This window comes from Malaya genurostris, chromosome 1 (genome assembly GCF_030247185.1).
Source record: "Malaya genurostris strain Urasoe2022 chromosome 1, Malgen_1.1, whole genome shotgun sequence".
NCBI lineage: Eukaryota > Metazoa > Arthropoda > Insecta > Diptera > Culicidae > Malaya > Malaya genurostris.
In genome coordinates this window covers 159,156,554-159,172,061 of record NC_080570.1, presented here as the reverse complement: position 1 = coordinate 159,172,061, position 15,508 = coordinate 159,156,554, and the positions used below count along the sequence as shown (strand labels likewise).

The 15,508-nt window shown below is 38.7% G+C and overlaps 1 protein-coding gene across 4 annotated transcripts in view; it reads right to left on the bottom strand.

Annotated features, from left to right (window-relative positions):
• LOC131426469 (uncharacterized) overlaps window positions 1-15,508 on the bottom strand; it is a 152,638-nt gene that overhangs the window by 85,941 nt on the left and 51,189 nt on the right. For 3 of the 4 annotated variants that reach the window (XM_058589219.1, XM_058589220.1, XM_058589221.1), the window contains exon 2: window positions 464-1,003. In XM_058589219.1, coding sequence (XP_058445202.1) covers window positions 464-944 — 481 coding nt within the window. In that variant the 5' untranslated portion in view covers window positions 945-1,003. The remainder of the gene's footprint in view (window positions 1-463; window positions 1,004-15,508) is intronic. The other variant, XM_058589222.1, reaches the window with a different exon arrangement.

Sequence of the window (15,508 nt, the reverse complement as noted above, 5' to 3'; positions counted from 1 at the left end):
AAATAGAACTACGAAAGTTGAAACTACTACAGAAAAAAAACATTGTCACGTGAGAAAGATTTGCATTCTGCAAAACAAGCTACAACTTTGGATAGAGCTGCAGGCGATTAACACTACAGCATGTAGATGGCTTAAATAAGAGTTGATTTCAATTCATTTTGATCAGAATTTTCTTTTCATTGAATAGGAATATAATTAAATTTCTAATGTTTTCAAATCTCCAGCACTTGAGCATTCCGTTAAAACTGCTCCGAGTAGTGCTTTGATATCAATAAAATTATCTTCTATTGTTTTATTGCTAATATCACTTTGACACTCGCTATCATTGGAAAACTTTCGCGTTATGCATCGCGTCGCGTGTCGCGCCCACTCTGGCTTCACCCCAAGGCTAGATTTAACTACCCTCCCACAAAACGTCATAGAAATCTACGAAAAAAAGTCTATAATCTAGAATCGTACTCACCTTCCCGATTGACCGCTTCAACTTCGTTATCGTCCGACCGGATGTCGACCTGTGGAAAGTCATCGGAAATAATTACTCGAGACGTGTACCGACAGTTGCTGGGATTAGCGTTAGCCGGAGTAGGCGGCGTGGATCCCTTTCGACTGCTGTTGTTATGGTTACTATTTTGATAATTTGCTGAGCGTTTATATTGACGACTATTTTTGTTGTCGATGTTGTTATTTCGATCGGTTCGTACTGGAGAACAGAGGACAGTTGGATTCTGTCTCTGGAAGACACGACCAGAATCGGTTTGGGTGGCCGCCGATGAAAAGTTTCGATGAACGGCCGGTCCCGGGTTGCTTTGATTGTGATAACGATAACCGGACTGACGATCACCACCACGGAGCTGATGATGATGATGATGATGGCGATGATTTTGGTAGTACTGAGGCGGCTGGCGGCATGTCGACGGCGGTAAAACGATTAATATCACCACCATTCGAAGGCGCGAAGTGACATTGAAGGATGATGAGCGTGTCGTGAACTTTTACTAAACACCTAATGAGAGAAACGACGTCAATTAGGATTTATTTTACACCCCGACGATGTGCTGCTGTGAAACCACGGGAATCGATTGATTGTGTCGGACGGCCGGCAACCCCACAAGAACGCCGCTATTACTGCTAAAATATGGCAAACAACTGTGCAATGGCTGACGTTTCCGTTCGAATGCCGCCGGTAGACAGGGCAGGGCAGGGACTGTCGAGCTGAATTTTGGCCGGTTAATTTTTGCAATTAAAATTCCAAACGGCATTCAATTGCCAGCTTTATTATTATTGACGACCGACGACTTTATGGGGTTTGAAATGACGGACGTTGGCAATAAAATTCAATTCGAAATTATTAAACCGATGCATAGGTGCAATTAGAAGTGATTTATTAGGAACAGAATTTATTAGAAGCTGAACTAATTTAGCTCAGAAAGACTTGACTGAAACGAAGTGACAAACCTGTCGAGATTAGGGTCAACTCGTGGAAACTAAAACAGCAAGAATTTATCATGTCGACGAAACGAGGACACCACAGTAGTTGTCATAAATATCCTCTTAAGCTGTGCACTTGTCAGCGAGACAGTCACCGGCAGCGGCTGTCACTGCCGTCGGCTACAATCGAGCTCAGTCATCGAAATAACCATAATAATATGGCACATTCTGTAGAAAAGTCCTAACCTAACCTAACCTAACCTAACCGCTATAAACTTACGAGAGCTATAAGGGCAACAATACAACCGCGAACGAACCGATGCACTTGCCGAGCCACTCCCTCTCACTCTCGTTCGGTTGCGGCGCATTTGCTTGCTAGCGGGTGGCATGGTGATATTTTCCCATGGCACACTGCGCCACCCCGTCACGGTCGGTCGTCGCCTCGGTGCGGCAGTGGAACGAGCGCGGAAGAAAATTACAGATCGCGGCATTCTGTTGCTGTTTCTGCGGCTGCTGCCATCGCCACCGCCTTGACAGCAAGCGCAACTGTCAAATCCGGCTGGTGCGCTTTCGAACGAACGTGTGGTGGTAGTTGGTAATAGTTTTGAGCCCGGGGGAGTAGTTCCTCAACCCTTCCAATCCCAATCGACCCCGTTCAAATTAATCATGCCGCGCTTTTCCAGCAGAGCAACAGGCAGGCAGGCGACTTCAGAACCAGTCGGGCGGTCTCCACAAAGAAGTACCAATCAGTGCGCTATTTTCGCCCGCTCACGATTTATTTCTCACCGTAAGAAGGTAACAAAAAAACTCGTACAGATTAGGTGTTAGACTGGAATGAGTCTTAACCTGACCGCGAGTGTCAGGTACTTCAAGCATGAATCATGCTTCGAGGGTGTATTGGTATCGAAATAAAATTGTTTTTTTTTTCGAGAAGGTAAACGGTATCGACGAGAAATTGAAGAATTCACCGACTCCGTAGAATAAAAACACGAAACAGGTAAATCTCTGGCAGATGGTCAGAATGTTGTAACAAGACTGTACGTTTTATGAGTTTGAATACGCGGAGAAATACGCATTGCATTGTTTGAGCAGGACGACTTTAAAACCGAAAATTAGAAAACGATGCACTATGGTTTGAAACGGGAAATTAGCGTGACAAAAATATTTTTACTATTAAATATTAGTTTTTTGCAGTTGGTGTCTTCACAAAAGTTGTTTGTTATCAAATGGCGCTCCTTTTGATATAAAATATTACTAGGGTGGTCCTTATTTAGATTGAAATCTGTAATCTAACTTTCTTAATTGAACTCAAAAACGATTTTATTGTACAATGGAGTTGTAGAAAATTTTATTTTGAGCAACTTTGTTGAAAAAAGCACCTCTCTAGCTTTTCATTTGACCGAGTTACATCAATTGTCCCGGGTAAGAGTAGGGTGGCTCCCGAAAAATCGATTTTTATGTTCTAACTTTTTTGTGAAACGTTCTATGGAAAAGTTGTCTTCAGAAGAGTTGTTGAAATCAATATTGCGCACAATTTTGCTGAGTAAAGCTTTTTCATATGAGCTGCCAGTAAAAAGTTATGATTGTTTTTTCATCAAAAACTAGTCAACCTTCAAATATTAAAATTCATTAGATGCCAGATCGATAAAAATGTATCCTATGAACTTTCACATTTCCTTCAGCAAAATAATAGTATCAAGCCCTACAAGTGTTCCATACATTGTCCATTCGAGAAATGAGATACACAAAAACTACAGCCGAAAATAAATTTTTTGCTGAACAATTTTAATTAATTCAAGGTTAATGCTGAACAATTTCAAATAATCAAGGTATTTTTAAGACTAATTTAAATGAGTTAAAAGAAAAACACCCTCCCAATTTTCTCTTAAATGTTTACTTATATTATGAACTTTCAGTAGCCGCATAGGATACATTTTTATCGATCTGTCATCTAATGAATTTTGATATTTGAAGGTTGACTTGCTTTTGATGAAAAAACAATCATAACTTTTTACTGGTAGCTCATATGAAAAAGCTTTACTCAGCAAAATTATGCGCAATATTGATTTCAACAACTCTTCTGAAGACAACTTTTCCATAGAACGTTTCACAAAAACGTTAGAACAAAAAAATCGAATTTTCGGGAGCCACCCTACTCTTACCCGGGACAATTGATGTAACTCGGTCAAATGAAAAGCTAGAGAGGTGCTTTTTTCAACAAAGTTGCTCAAAATAAAGATTCCTGCAACTTTATTGTACAATAAAATCATTTTTGAGCTCAATTAAGAAAGTTAGATTTCAGATTTCAATCTAAATAAGTACCACCCTAGTAATATTTTATATCAAAAGGAGTGCCATTTGATAACAAACAACTTTTGTGAAGACACCAAAAAATATTTTTGTCACGCTAATTTTCCGTTTCAAACCATAGTGCGATGTTAGCATTGATCGATATTTTTGATACAAAGAAGAATCCAGATACATTTAAGGGATTTCGTGCAAAAATATTCATCCATGTTAATATTTTTGGATAATTACAGAAGTTACAGCAGAAAAAGTGGCAATATCAGAATCGAGTTTTGTCGTGAATACGACTTACTTTACTATGAGGCGCCTTTTCAAAATTTAATTTCTCTCTATCGAAAAAGAAAAGTGGAAGAATTTTTCCCCGGTATTCTAAATGGCGTACGTTTATTACGCATACACTTGAAGAAGGCTATACCTTCTTATGTGATTTTCGTTCAAGATACAAGAATCCCGTGCAAATCATTTGTTACCTATGACAATCAGATGGCCACATGTCAATATTGCCAAAAAGCTGTTCATTACGGTAAGTCATGTGATAAACTGGACAAGGAGACAACCACACCAAAGGACAACGGTGCTTCCTTCAGACCAATCCCAAGTAATCCCAGTACACCTGCGACAGCCACCAACAACAGGGAAGCATCCCCTTCAATGAAACCATCCAACGTATCCCCTATAGAACAAAGTACACGAGCTGCAATTAACAGCTTACCATCTAACCAACCAGCAACTGCAAACAATGTTCAACAAGGCGCATCTACAGCAACTAGCAACGAAAAGAAGACGGAAATCGACAACAATACCATCGATGCGGCAATGGATGACGAGACGAACCACGAACGAAGTGCCCCTCAATCCTCGCAGGAGGGAAATGGAAGCTTCTCTCCCTCTAGAAAAAGGGTGACGACGAGATCGGCCACGTAAAGCTTGTACGCAAATAGGCCTGAATAAAAATATCTTTTAAATAATAATAATAATAAATCATCGAAATCAGCTTTTTAGTTAGTCATTTCACCGAGAACCGAAAGAACAGAAAGTTGTTTCATCAAAAACCCGTCTCTCCTGGAGCAGTTCCGTAGAAAAAGAGATCGGTTTTTTTTCTGAATCGATGATTTCTCGAAATTTATCGTCGTTTCGTCGAAATCCATTTCACCGAAAACCGTTTTTTATGCCATTTCCAGAGTAGTTATTTCAAATAAAAAACCATTTCGCCGGAAGCCATTTGATGACTGTTATTTATCCGTTTATGGCGTTTCGTTTAAAAAACGGTTTAACGCCACAAGAGTATTTTTGTTTTGGATAGTACATTTCACCGAAAACCATTTCATCGAGAACCAGACTCTGCACCGGGCGAAGCAACAATTCGTAAGTGGTTTGCAAAATTTCGTACTGGTCATATGAGCACCGAAGACGATGAACGCAGTGGACGTCCAAAAAAGGGCTGTTACCGATGAAAACGTGAAAAAAATCCACAAAATGATTTTCAATGACCGTAAAGTGAAGTTGATCGAGATAGCTGACACCCTAAAGATATCAAAGGAACGTGTTGGACATATTATTCACGAATATTTGGATATGAGAAAGCTTTGTGCAAAATGGGTGCCGCGTGAGCTCACAATCGATCAAAAACAACAACGAAATGATGATTCTGAACAGTGTTTGGAGCTGTTACATCGAAATAAAACCGATTTTTTTCGTCGATATATAACAATGGACGAAACATGGCTCCATCAATTCACTCCGGAGTCCAATCGACAGTCAGCTGAGTGGACTGCACGCGATGAACCGAACCCAAAGCGTGGAAAGACTCAACAATCGGCCGGTAAGGTTATGGCGTCTGTATTTTGGGATTCGCATGGTATAATTTTCATCGACTACCTTGAAAAGGGAAAAACCATCAACAGTGACTATTATATAGCGTTATTAGAGGGTTTGCAGGACGAAATTTAAAAAAAACGGCCTCATTTGAAGAAGAAAAAAGTTTTGTTTCATCAAGTCGATGAAAACCATGCTGAAATTGAACGAATTGGGCTTCGAATTGCTCCCTCATCCACCGTATTCTCCAGATTTGGCCCCCCGTGACTTTTTCCTGTTCTCAGACCTCAAGAGAATGCTCGCTGGTAAAAAATTTAGAAGCAATGAAGAGGTAATCGCTGAGACTGAGGCCTATTTTGAGGCAAAGGACAAATCGTACTACAAAAATGGTATCGAAAAGTTGGAAGATCGCTATAATCGCTGTATCGCCTCTGATGGCAATTATGTTGAATAATAAAAACAAATTTTGGCAAAAATTGTGTGTTTCTATTAAACGATACGAACTTTTCAGCCGAACTGTTACAAGTAATAAAAGATGCAGATGGGCATTGTTTCGAGATGATTAGACACCGAACGGCTTCTCAAATTTTGTCTTACGACATACGTTTGACATATAATGGATTAAACCATTTCTGACAATTGTATTTCCAGGCAGAAATTATAAATTTGAAATAAACTCATTCGATAAAGTCACTTCGGTAGAACGGCATGCAGTGAGACGAACCGTTTTAGAACTTACCTATTTCTAAGACACTTATTTCTGATCAATTTATTTCAATCAGCGTTTGCCTCTAGCGACATCTATTGAGAAATGGAGGAAACCAAATTGTACCGTTAATAGAACTTGTTTTATTTCAATCCCAATAAATATTCGAATGAAAAAATAACAACACAAAGGATCTTAAATTATTACCGGACAACGCGTATGCAGCCATAAGCGTCTCGAATGTATCAAGTCGAACTAGTAATTATTTGAAATGAATACTAACAATAAGATGAAACCATTTATTTCGATCGTTTTAACTCAACAGAGGAGCCCATTTAATCCCTCTTCGTTGCGGTAGCTAATGAATGGAAGGCCCTTCCATTTCGACGGCATAAACCGAATCTACTTGATAAATAGACTTTCGCAAGCTGCATATTAAGAGTTAGCTCAATTTTTCCTCAATTCAAAGCCCGAGACAGTCCGACAATCCCACCGAAATAGGACCACTGTACGAACATAAGGGGGGCCATTCCAATGCGATCCGATACTAATGGACCCTTTCGTATGAGTTTTCGTTTTATTTTTGTTTTCCTTTTTTTGTTAAAACCACGATCCACACGAGAACTGCTTATGTCTATAAGTACTATAATTTTGGCATTCGGCCACCGACGGCAAACGATCGTAATGGCGATCGTTTGAACCCTCGATCGTTTGTGTTTTTTTTTGCTAAATCAACAGCCAACCGCGCGCGCACGACGAAGCCGGGATTGTGATTGTGAGAATCAACATTGGAACAATGTTGACAAAACGGATTGTCCCAACGAACGAACTACTGCCAGTGGACGTGGGAGGGTTGTTGTTGAATGTGGCAGGTTGTCGGTTTACGGTCTACGATGAAAATGCAGCTATTTATAGCGGCGATTGATTTTTGTGCCTTGCAATTAGGCCTGTTTTGTGAACTATTTGAAAAGAAAAACACGTCGGTGGTTGGTCGTTGCGGTGTTTAAGAACTAATTGGCTCAAGTGACACGTTCCCCTAGGGGAGGAAAAAGACGGGTGGCTAATGTCAGAGACCTAACCGGATAAACACGAATAATTACAAACGTTACTAGAGCATCGGTTAAAAGCGTTACATACATTAAATGCTACAATCATAGGTGAACAATTTACCCCTTTACATTTGAACAAAGAGCGATATTCGTTTTGCTTCGGGTACACTTTCCCTGCATCAGAGGTAGTTTTGGCGGCTCTACCAGATGCTAGTGGCAAGGTCACCCGTGGTCCCCCCTTGGGCAAAGGTTTACCGGCACTCAAAAAACAGCAATTAATAGGTTTTTTTGTGCGAAAGGCAAATAAACAAAAAAAACCGACCGATGGCCACCGAATGATTATCGACCGAGAAAGTGTACTTCTCTGAATGGTCATTTCGAATGGAGTCTAATTTTTTGAAGGGTGTTTAACTTTTCACGCTTCACCTTACCTAAGGATGCCTGGCTATTGAATTGCTATCGTGAGTCTTGGAGTGGACGTTTCTACCCTTAGGTAGCTGATTGCATCTTTTTTTTTTCAAAGGTTGATTTGAAATGCGATCATGAAATGGAACGGGAAACCACCTTCGTTCGGTCGTAACTAAAATACTAAAATATGCTCAATTTGTTAAATTACCGCAGCTCTTTATGGAGAATGTTGTCGGCATCAATTGGACAGGTTTAACGAAAAGAAATAGAGTAGGAGAAAAAAAAACGGATTCCAAAACCTACAATTACGGCCCTACAGAGATATCATCATTAATCATCCGGTCTCGCTCGCGTTTCGTCGGAGCATGGGTAATTGAACTTTTATCGGGTAACTGATTTTTGCAATAATAGCAACAACAACAACATCTAAAATCTAAGACACGGCACACCTGTTTCTATCCTGTTTGCTGTTGCCGTCTGCTAACGAGAGGAACGAACGAACGACAGACAAGATTATCATCAAACTCCTTGCACTGATTTTTCCTTCCACTCCTGAACTGCGGGAGTGGAAAATATCGTTGATCCAAGTGACCTACTGGCGTTAAAGTAGGCTGTGATCGTTATGAGACGGCATCCAATCGAATCGCATTCAGGTCGAAAGAATCGTTTTCTAGCGAATAAAACTAGACGGTCACCGGAGGAAATAATCTACGCCAACTGCGATTTTACGGTGGAATGTTTGACATTTATCACTGAAAAGCTGGGAATATTCAGGTCATTCTTGAAAAAATCAGAGAGGCATTTTGAAGAAAGCAGAAAGATCAAAGATTTTCAGGGTTGTTACGGTCGCGCGGATTTCGCGATTTTCGCGAATTTGGCGCGGTTTCTGCTAAGATTTTGATGCTATGGCGCGGATTTCGCGCGAATTTCAATAAACATCATTCCACAAAATTCTTTGCAATTTTTTTTAAGTTTGTGAGTTTTATGAAACCCTAAAAAATTAAAGATGAGCGAACGTTTCAGCAATTGGTCGAGATGGCCGCATTTTCACCTTGATAAAACTAAAATTTACTAGCAGGCGGTTCTAGTCAATGTTTTCTTCAGTGGACAAAATTTCGATTTTATGCTTTTCGATCTCGAGTGATACAAGTTGCTATTTCAACATTTTGCACTCAAGGATATTGATGTCAGATGGAAGATATCGTCTCAGTAATAATACATTCAATATTGCAAATAACGTAATGAATGGAATGCGATTCTTCAATAATATGGTAACAAATTTTGTGTATGATAAAATCGCATTCTTAAAGAAAAATTTACACGACATGCTTACGAAGCGAAGTCTGACAATAAAAGAAACGAAGAAGTTCTGGGAATCCATCCGTGGTGATAAGAAAGTGTTCTAATAGTTTGTTGGTTCCACTATCCAACATTTTCAATTGTTCTTTGCGTTCTGGAATTTTTCCTGAAATATGGAAGAAATCCTATGTGAACAAAAGTATAGTATCCAACTACCTTGGAATTGTTGCTTTGTGCGCTGTATCGAGGCTGTTTGAAATTATAGTTCTGGATTTTATAACACATAGTTGCTCTGACTACATATCTGAGACTCAGCATAGCTCCATGCCAAAGCCTTCAACTTCAATTTGATGCCCTACACTTCCTTCATCATATGTTCTTTACAAGCACAACTACAAGTAGACATCTATATACACCGATTTCGCTGCTGCGTTCGACAAAACAATCATCACAAACGATCTCCAAGTTAAGTAGATTGAGATTAAATGGATCATTTTTGAATTGGCTTCGATCATATCTAACTGGTAATGGAATGATAGTGTAAATAGGAGCCTGTACAACCTCACCATGTGCTGTTACATCTGGAGTTCCTCAAGGAAGTCACCTTGGACAGTTCATAATTTTATTGTATCTCAACGATCTAAATTTATCGTTCGCCGATGACTTTCATATTTCATATTTCAAAATGGTTTAAATGACACTAAATGCTCCGTCGTCTCTTTTTGTAGCAAATAGTCTGTATTCTTGTTCGACTATAATATGCCACAAACTGTTCTCGAACGCGCATCGTCTGTTAAGGACCTGGGTGTTCTGGAAACCAAGTTAAATTTTGAAGAGCACATAGAGCTTTCAATTGTTACAATTTGACATTCGACGTCGTAGTTTTCCTATTTTTTTCTTCGGATTCTCTATGTTAGAACTAATTATGGATATAACGAGCCCATTGCTAGCATGTTCCGCATATTTAACAAATGTTCAATTCTTTCGACTTTCATTTATCACGTAATGTTATCAAGAAATCGTTTCTTATGTAACTGTCTCATTAGATGTAGTGACTTTAGAAGCACTAGATTTAAGGAAATGTAACATTTGGATGATTTGGATCTATTGATGCAAAAGATGAGGAGGTTTTATGCCTGCTGGAGAACAAGTTTGACAGAAACTAATTCCAGTGGGCTTTTCCCTGATCCAAATAAAATAATAAAAGATGAGGAGGAAAAGAAAGACATTCAGAGTAAAATCTGACAACAGAAGAAGGCGCTATTATAATTGAAACCGAAATTAAAAAGAGTGAATCAGATCATCCTGATGTGGTCTACCTTAAAATACTTCTTACCAAGAAGGAAATGTTTGCCGAGCAAAAAGATGTCGAAGCAAAAAAAAATATTGTCGATGAAGTCTGTTTAACTTCTTTCAAAATCACAATTGTAAGCATTTTTATTTTAACTGTAACATTTTCCGTACATCAGAGAGTATTAATTAAGGATCAAGAGTAAACCAAGTTAACTTGTGTTGGTAATTTGTGTATTACGTACATTTTATTCAGTACGTATGTCATAGATTGATACAGGCCCGTACCCAGGATTTCATTTCGGGAGGGGCCCAAAGATTAAAAAATAATGTGTGTCTTTTACGGCTGTTTTAACATACACTTTAAACTTTTCCACTGGAACTGATATTGTATTATATTTCATTACGTTAACTGTCTTGTTATTTCAACCAGAAAACGTTGCTGTTTCGTCTGTTGCAAGTTAGTGTCATGTATATTTAGTGGGTTGAATATGTCGAAATTCTTGCCAAGTAAACAACACTTGTGAGAATAGTTGATTCCTATGATTTGAAAAAATAAAAAAAGTGTACCGAATCCCATCGAGAAACATGCCCTAACGATCGCAACATGTAAATGTTGCCTCAAACGATTTCAAAATGGGGATCTTAGTTTAAAAGACAAAGAACGCACAAGTCAACCCAAACAATTTGAAAACGCCAAATTTCAAGTATTGTTGAACAAAGACAATACTCAAATTCAAAAACGAATGGCAGAGAGGTTAAGCGTAAGTCAGGCGATCGTCTACACCTCATGGGAACGATTCAGAAGGTAGGCAAATGGGTTCCTGATGGGCTGAATGAGAGACAGTAGGAGAAGCGAAAAACAGTGAGTTACATTTTGATTTCCTGGCATGAAATCAAAAGTTGTCTGCAATGGATCGTGACGAAAGATGATAAATGAATTTATTTTGAGACTCGCGCAGAAAACTATCAGATGGCCATGGCCAACCATCGACATCGCTGAGGCTGTAAATTTGGTGAGATCAAAGAGGTGTTTTAAGCTACGAGATTCTTTGTTCGCGAGTGGCTCAAAAGGACTCAAAAGTTCTGGGTTCGTTCGAGCCATTGATGTGGAACAAGGTAATCAAAATTTCTAATGATCTACAATCAAACAGTTCAATCAATCGTCATACTTTTGAATCCGCAATTGCACGAGAGTCTGCTTGGATTGTGCTTGATTAGGAACCAACACCGATTGTTTGTTCTATAGCCGACGAAATTACATCAATATCCCAAATGTATGCAATTATATCTTCGGCCAAACTCGGATACGGATTTCGATATTTAAGCTTCTCTTCGCCAAGTTTGTGTTCAAGTTTTGTATGCAAGCAGTTTTTTTTTATAGCGTTAAGTTTCTCTTCCATTCTGCGATTTCGGTCTAAGCGATAAACTTTTCTCATTATCAATCGAATTCATCTTATATAAAATAGAAATTAATCTTAAGCACTCAAAATTTATTCTGGGTAGTTGTCAAATTCTCAGGCGAAATGACATAACATGGAATTTCATTCGAGCTTGCATGACACAAAATCAGAACATACCAATCAAAGCTTCAAATCGTTTTATGGCACTTTTTGTCTTGATGTCTGGCAACAACCGGGAGCGGGTCATATCGCCGAAAGCCGTTTCGCCGAATGCCATTTCGCCGATAGTCATTTCGCCGAATAGGTCATTTCGCCGAAAGTCGTTTCGCCGAAAGGGTCATTTCGCCGAATGGGTCATTTCGCCGAAAGGTTCATTTTGCCGAAAGGGTAATTTCGCCGTAAGGGTCATATCTCCTGCATGTTATGTCTCCTGTATAACTGATGTGGCGCAGCCACATAACCAAAGCCAAGATGGCTCGGCGGCACAAAGCCGCCGAGCCGACGCCAGCTGAGTCGGCCGCCGACCCGCCGTCGGAAGCGGCGGCCTCTTGCATATAAACCTGTAACCGCCTCGTTTGCCCGGTCTACTCAAAGCTAGGTTTCTTTGCTTTAGTTAGGTCCGAACGAGCGGTAGCGAGGTCGGACAGCACATGAACCAAAACGATGTGGCGTAGCCGCATTAGATATTTTTTCATCGGAAAATACCACCTACATTTGCCTGGTAGATACACCTATCCAATTGCTTTGGTGCTTACTAGCTAATAGTCAACAAGTTTTCTTGGGTACTACTTTCTGAGGTTCATGAATTAATCTTTATTCAAGAGTACAACAATCAATCATTATTCAAGAAGTGCAATGGTAGGTCAACAAAACGGGCGTTAACGCTATCATCTTTCGTTTGTCTTTAATTCAAATTAATTCTAATCACGATTTCAGGATTCGGCGAAATGACCCTTTCGGCGAAATGGCATTCGGCGAAGTGACTCATTCGGCGAAATGACATTCGGCGAAATAACCCTTTCGGCGAAATGACTTTCGGCGAAACGGCTTTCGGCGAAATGGCTTTCGGCGAAATGACCTTGATCCGCAACAACCTACTTCTAGCATGCTACGCATAGGACTTAAACGTTTAGCTTCTATTCATAGATTCGCGTGCTTCCAACAGTTTCGTTTTTGCATAGATCGACCAATCAGAGCGATGCTTACTCCTTCAAAACCGTCGTCTATGGCAGAGAAATCCGGTATGCCGGAGATTTTTAGCAGACAAGATAGAACACTGCTCGCTACTAATCAAAATTTCAATCATTTATAATTGAAAATACGTGACTTGATACATTCAAATCGAAACTTAGAAATATTTCCAATCAAGTGATGAAATAATATTAACAATTGATACAAAATTGACTGAGCTGTAAGTGTTTAAAACCTGACCACATTTCTACGTGTATTTTTCCTTGAGTTTCTGATTTGCACCTCTATATATAAAATAAAGTTGTGTTCCACGTCAAAATAGGGTAGTTCTCAATTCTAGATAATTCTCAATAGAAATGAAAGTAATCGAATATTTTGAGAGTATACAAATTAACTCCATATTTCAGAACGATCGCAGGACTTAGGAATATGGTAGAAGTTGCATACAATAACAACCTTTGATAAAGTACACAAAAGAGATTGATTATTTGTACTAATACTCACTAATAATGAATTTTACTACAAAATATAATTTGGTACCTTCAACGGTTCAACAGAACTAGTTCTTTCGGTAGAACTATTCAGTTCTGAGTGGTTCTTCCAGAAGCTCGTTTTGGCCCATCTCTAAAGTAAATGCTAACCGCTACCGACAGCAAATGATGAAATTGAATTAAGCATTGCTCGAAAAACGACCAGAATTTTCTACAAGACATGAGAAAGTTAATTTGAGACACGACAACCCGACCCCGCACACATTTCGAAAGCGATAAAAAACATGGATTCTTTGCTAGATTTTGTTCCAAAATTCCATACGACCCAGACTTGGCCCCTCCCGACTATCATTTCTGTGCACCGATTTTTACAAACTGAGATTCAAATGAAAGGTCTCTCGGTCCCATAGTCCACTATTGAATTTTACCCCGAATCATGAAAGGTCTAAAAATCCCATTCGAAATTACAAATATACTTATCAGTATAAAAATTTCATTTTCAGGAGCTTGTTTTACAAAAAATATATATGAAGGAAATACATGAAGTCATTTAGAGTGATGAAATCAAAAACGAAAAAAAGTCTTCTAAATTTAGCTCAATTTTTTTTCTTTTAATTTATATGTTATGCTAGTTGCAGGCGAAACGCACCAATTTCATAAAACGGAACTCTCTTCATTTTCTCAGAGACAGCTGAATCGATTTTCCCTAAATTATAAACGACTATAAAAATAGATTGCTTTTGACTTTTGTTCGGATCTGATTTACGATTCAGAAACAACAAGATGAGATTTGTTTAAAATGTTGAACCGTCATTAAGGGCTGAGGACAGTACCGTAAAGTAATAGGTTTTTTTGCTATTTTCCCGTTTCAAATTATATTTTCTTGGAAACGGTGCAGAAAATAGAAAAACCCACCTGACAATGTCTTCAAAATTTAATTGAGAATATTCTGTGAAATTTTCAGAATGATTCATTGAGTTTAGGAACATTGAAAATTGGAACACTCGGAAATGCATACCTCTACTTGTTCATCGAATATCTCGGCTTTGAAGGCTTGTATCATAAATCTACCATGACGAAATCTGGATAATTTAGTTTAGATGCAATTAGTACATAAAAACATATATGTTATCGCGATAAAAATAAAGCCTTGTATTTTTCAGTGAAACAAAGTCAGTATCAATGCATCTACCATTTTTTTTTTCGCTTTGGTTTCCTGATAGCATTCTGAAAAAGGAGAGAGAAATAAAAATGGCTCGACAAGGCCGCCAAAGACACAGACATTCAATCTTTGTGAAATTTGAATATTTTTTCATTGTTCATTGGAATCCATGTAATGGATTACGATAGATTAATGTGATACGATAGATTAATGTGATAAAACTTCTCATCAAAATAATAAAATGTATGCTGGCAACCCGGTACAGTTTGCTCATATTACGAGAGAGTACAAGAGAAATACGATGCGCAAAGGGAATTGAGCGAGCCACGTGGTCGATTTAAAACTCAACACGCGATCCTCTGTCCTCAGACCTTTTAAGAGCGAAAATTCCAAAAACGAAGAATTTATATTACTTTGGGCCCCTGTAAAAATTGAAAAGGTTATGTTAGTGTATGTCCAAATAAACTTTTTAGTTCTTATTCAATATTCAAACAAAAGTTTTTTGAAGAAACCGACGCATTTCTACATCATTCCTATCCGAAATCTACTGATCGACCATATTTTGTAAAAAAAAACTTGAAATCTACTTTTAAGACCAATGCAAAATGTAAATTGAAGCAGAAAGAAAACGTCACTATCAAAAGCTATTTCACTTCTTCGGTGGGTGAATTTTCAAATGGCATACCGAACTGAAGTAAGACATAGTGACGTTACGAATTTGTCTCACCCAGAAGGTGATAAAATTTTTGTGCACAAAAAAGAGATCTTCCCAGGAATGGCAAACAAACTGTAAAACAACCGCACTTTGTCGTAATTGAGGTCGGTCGTGTCGAACCGATTTGCGAGTGTTGAACCGACTGAAACAGCTCGCAAATCGAGCAGAAGCCGTTCGATCAATTGCTAGCAGTCAGGGTTTTCTTGCTTCAATCAAATATTGCTATCTGGAAAGCAAGAGAAAA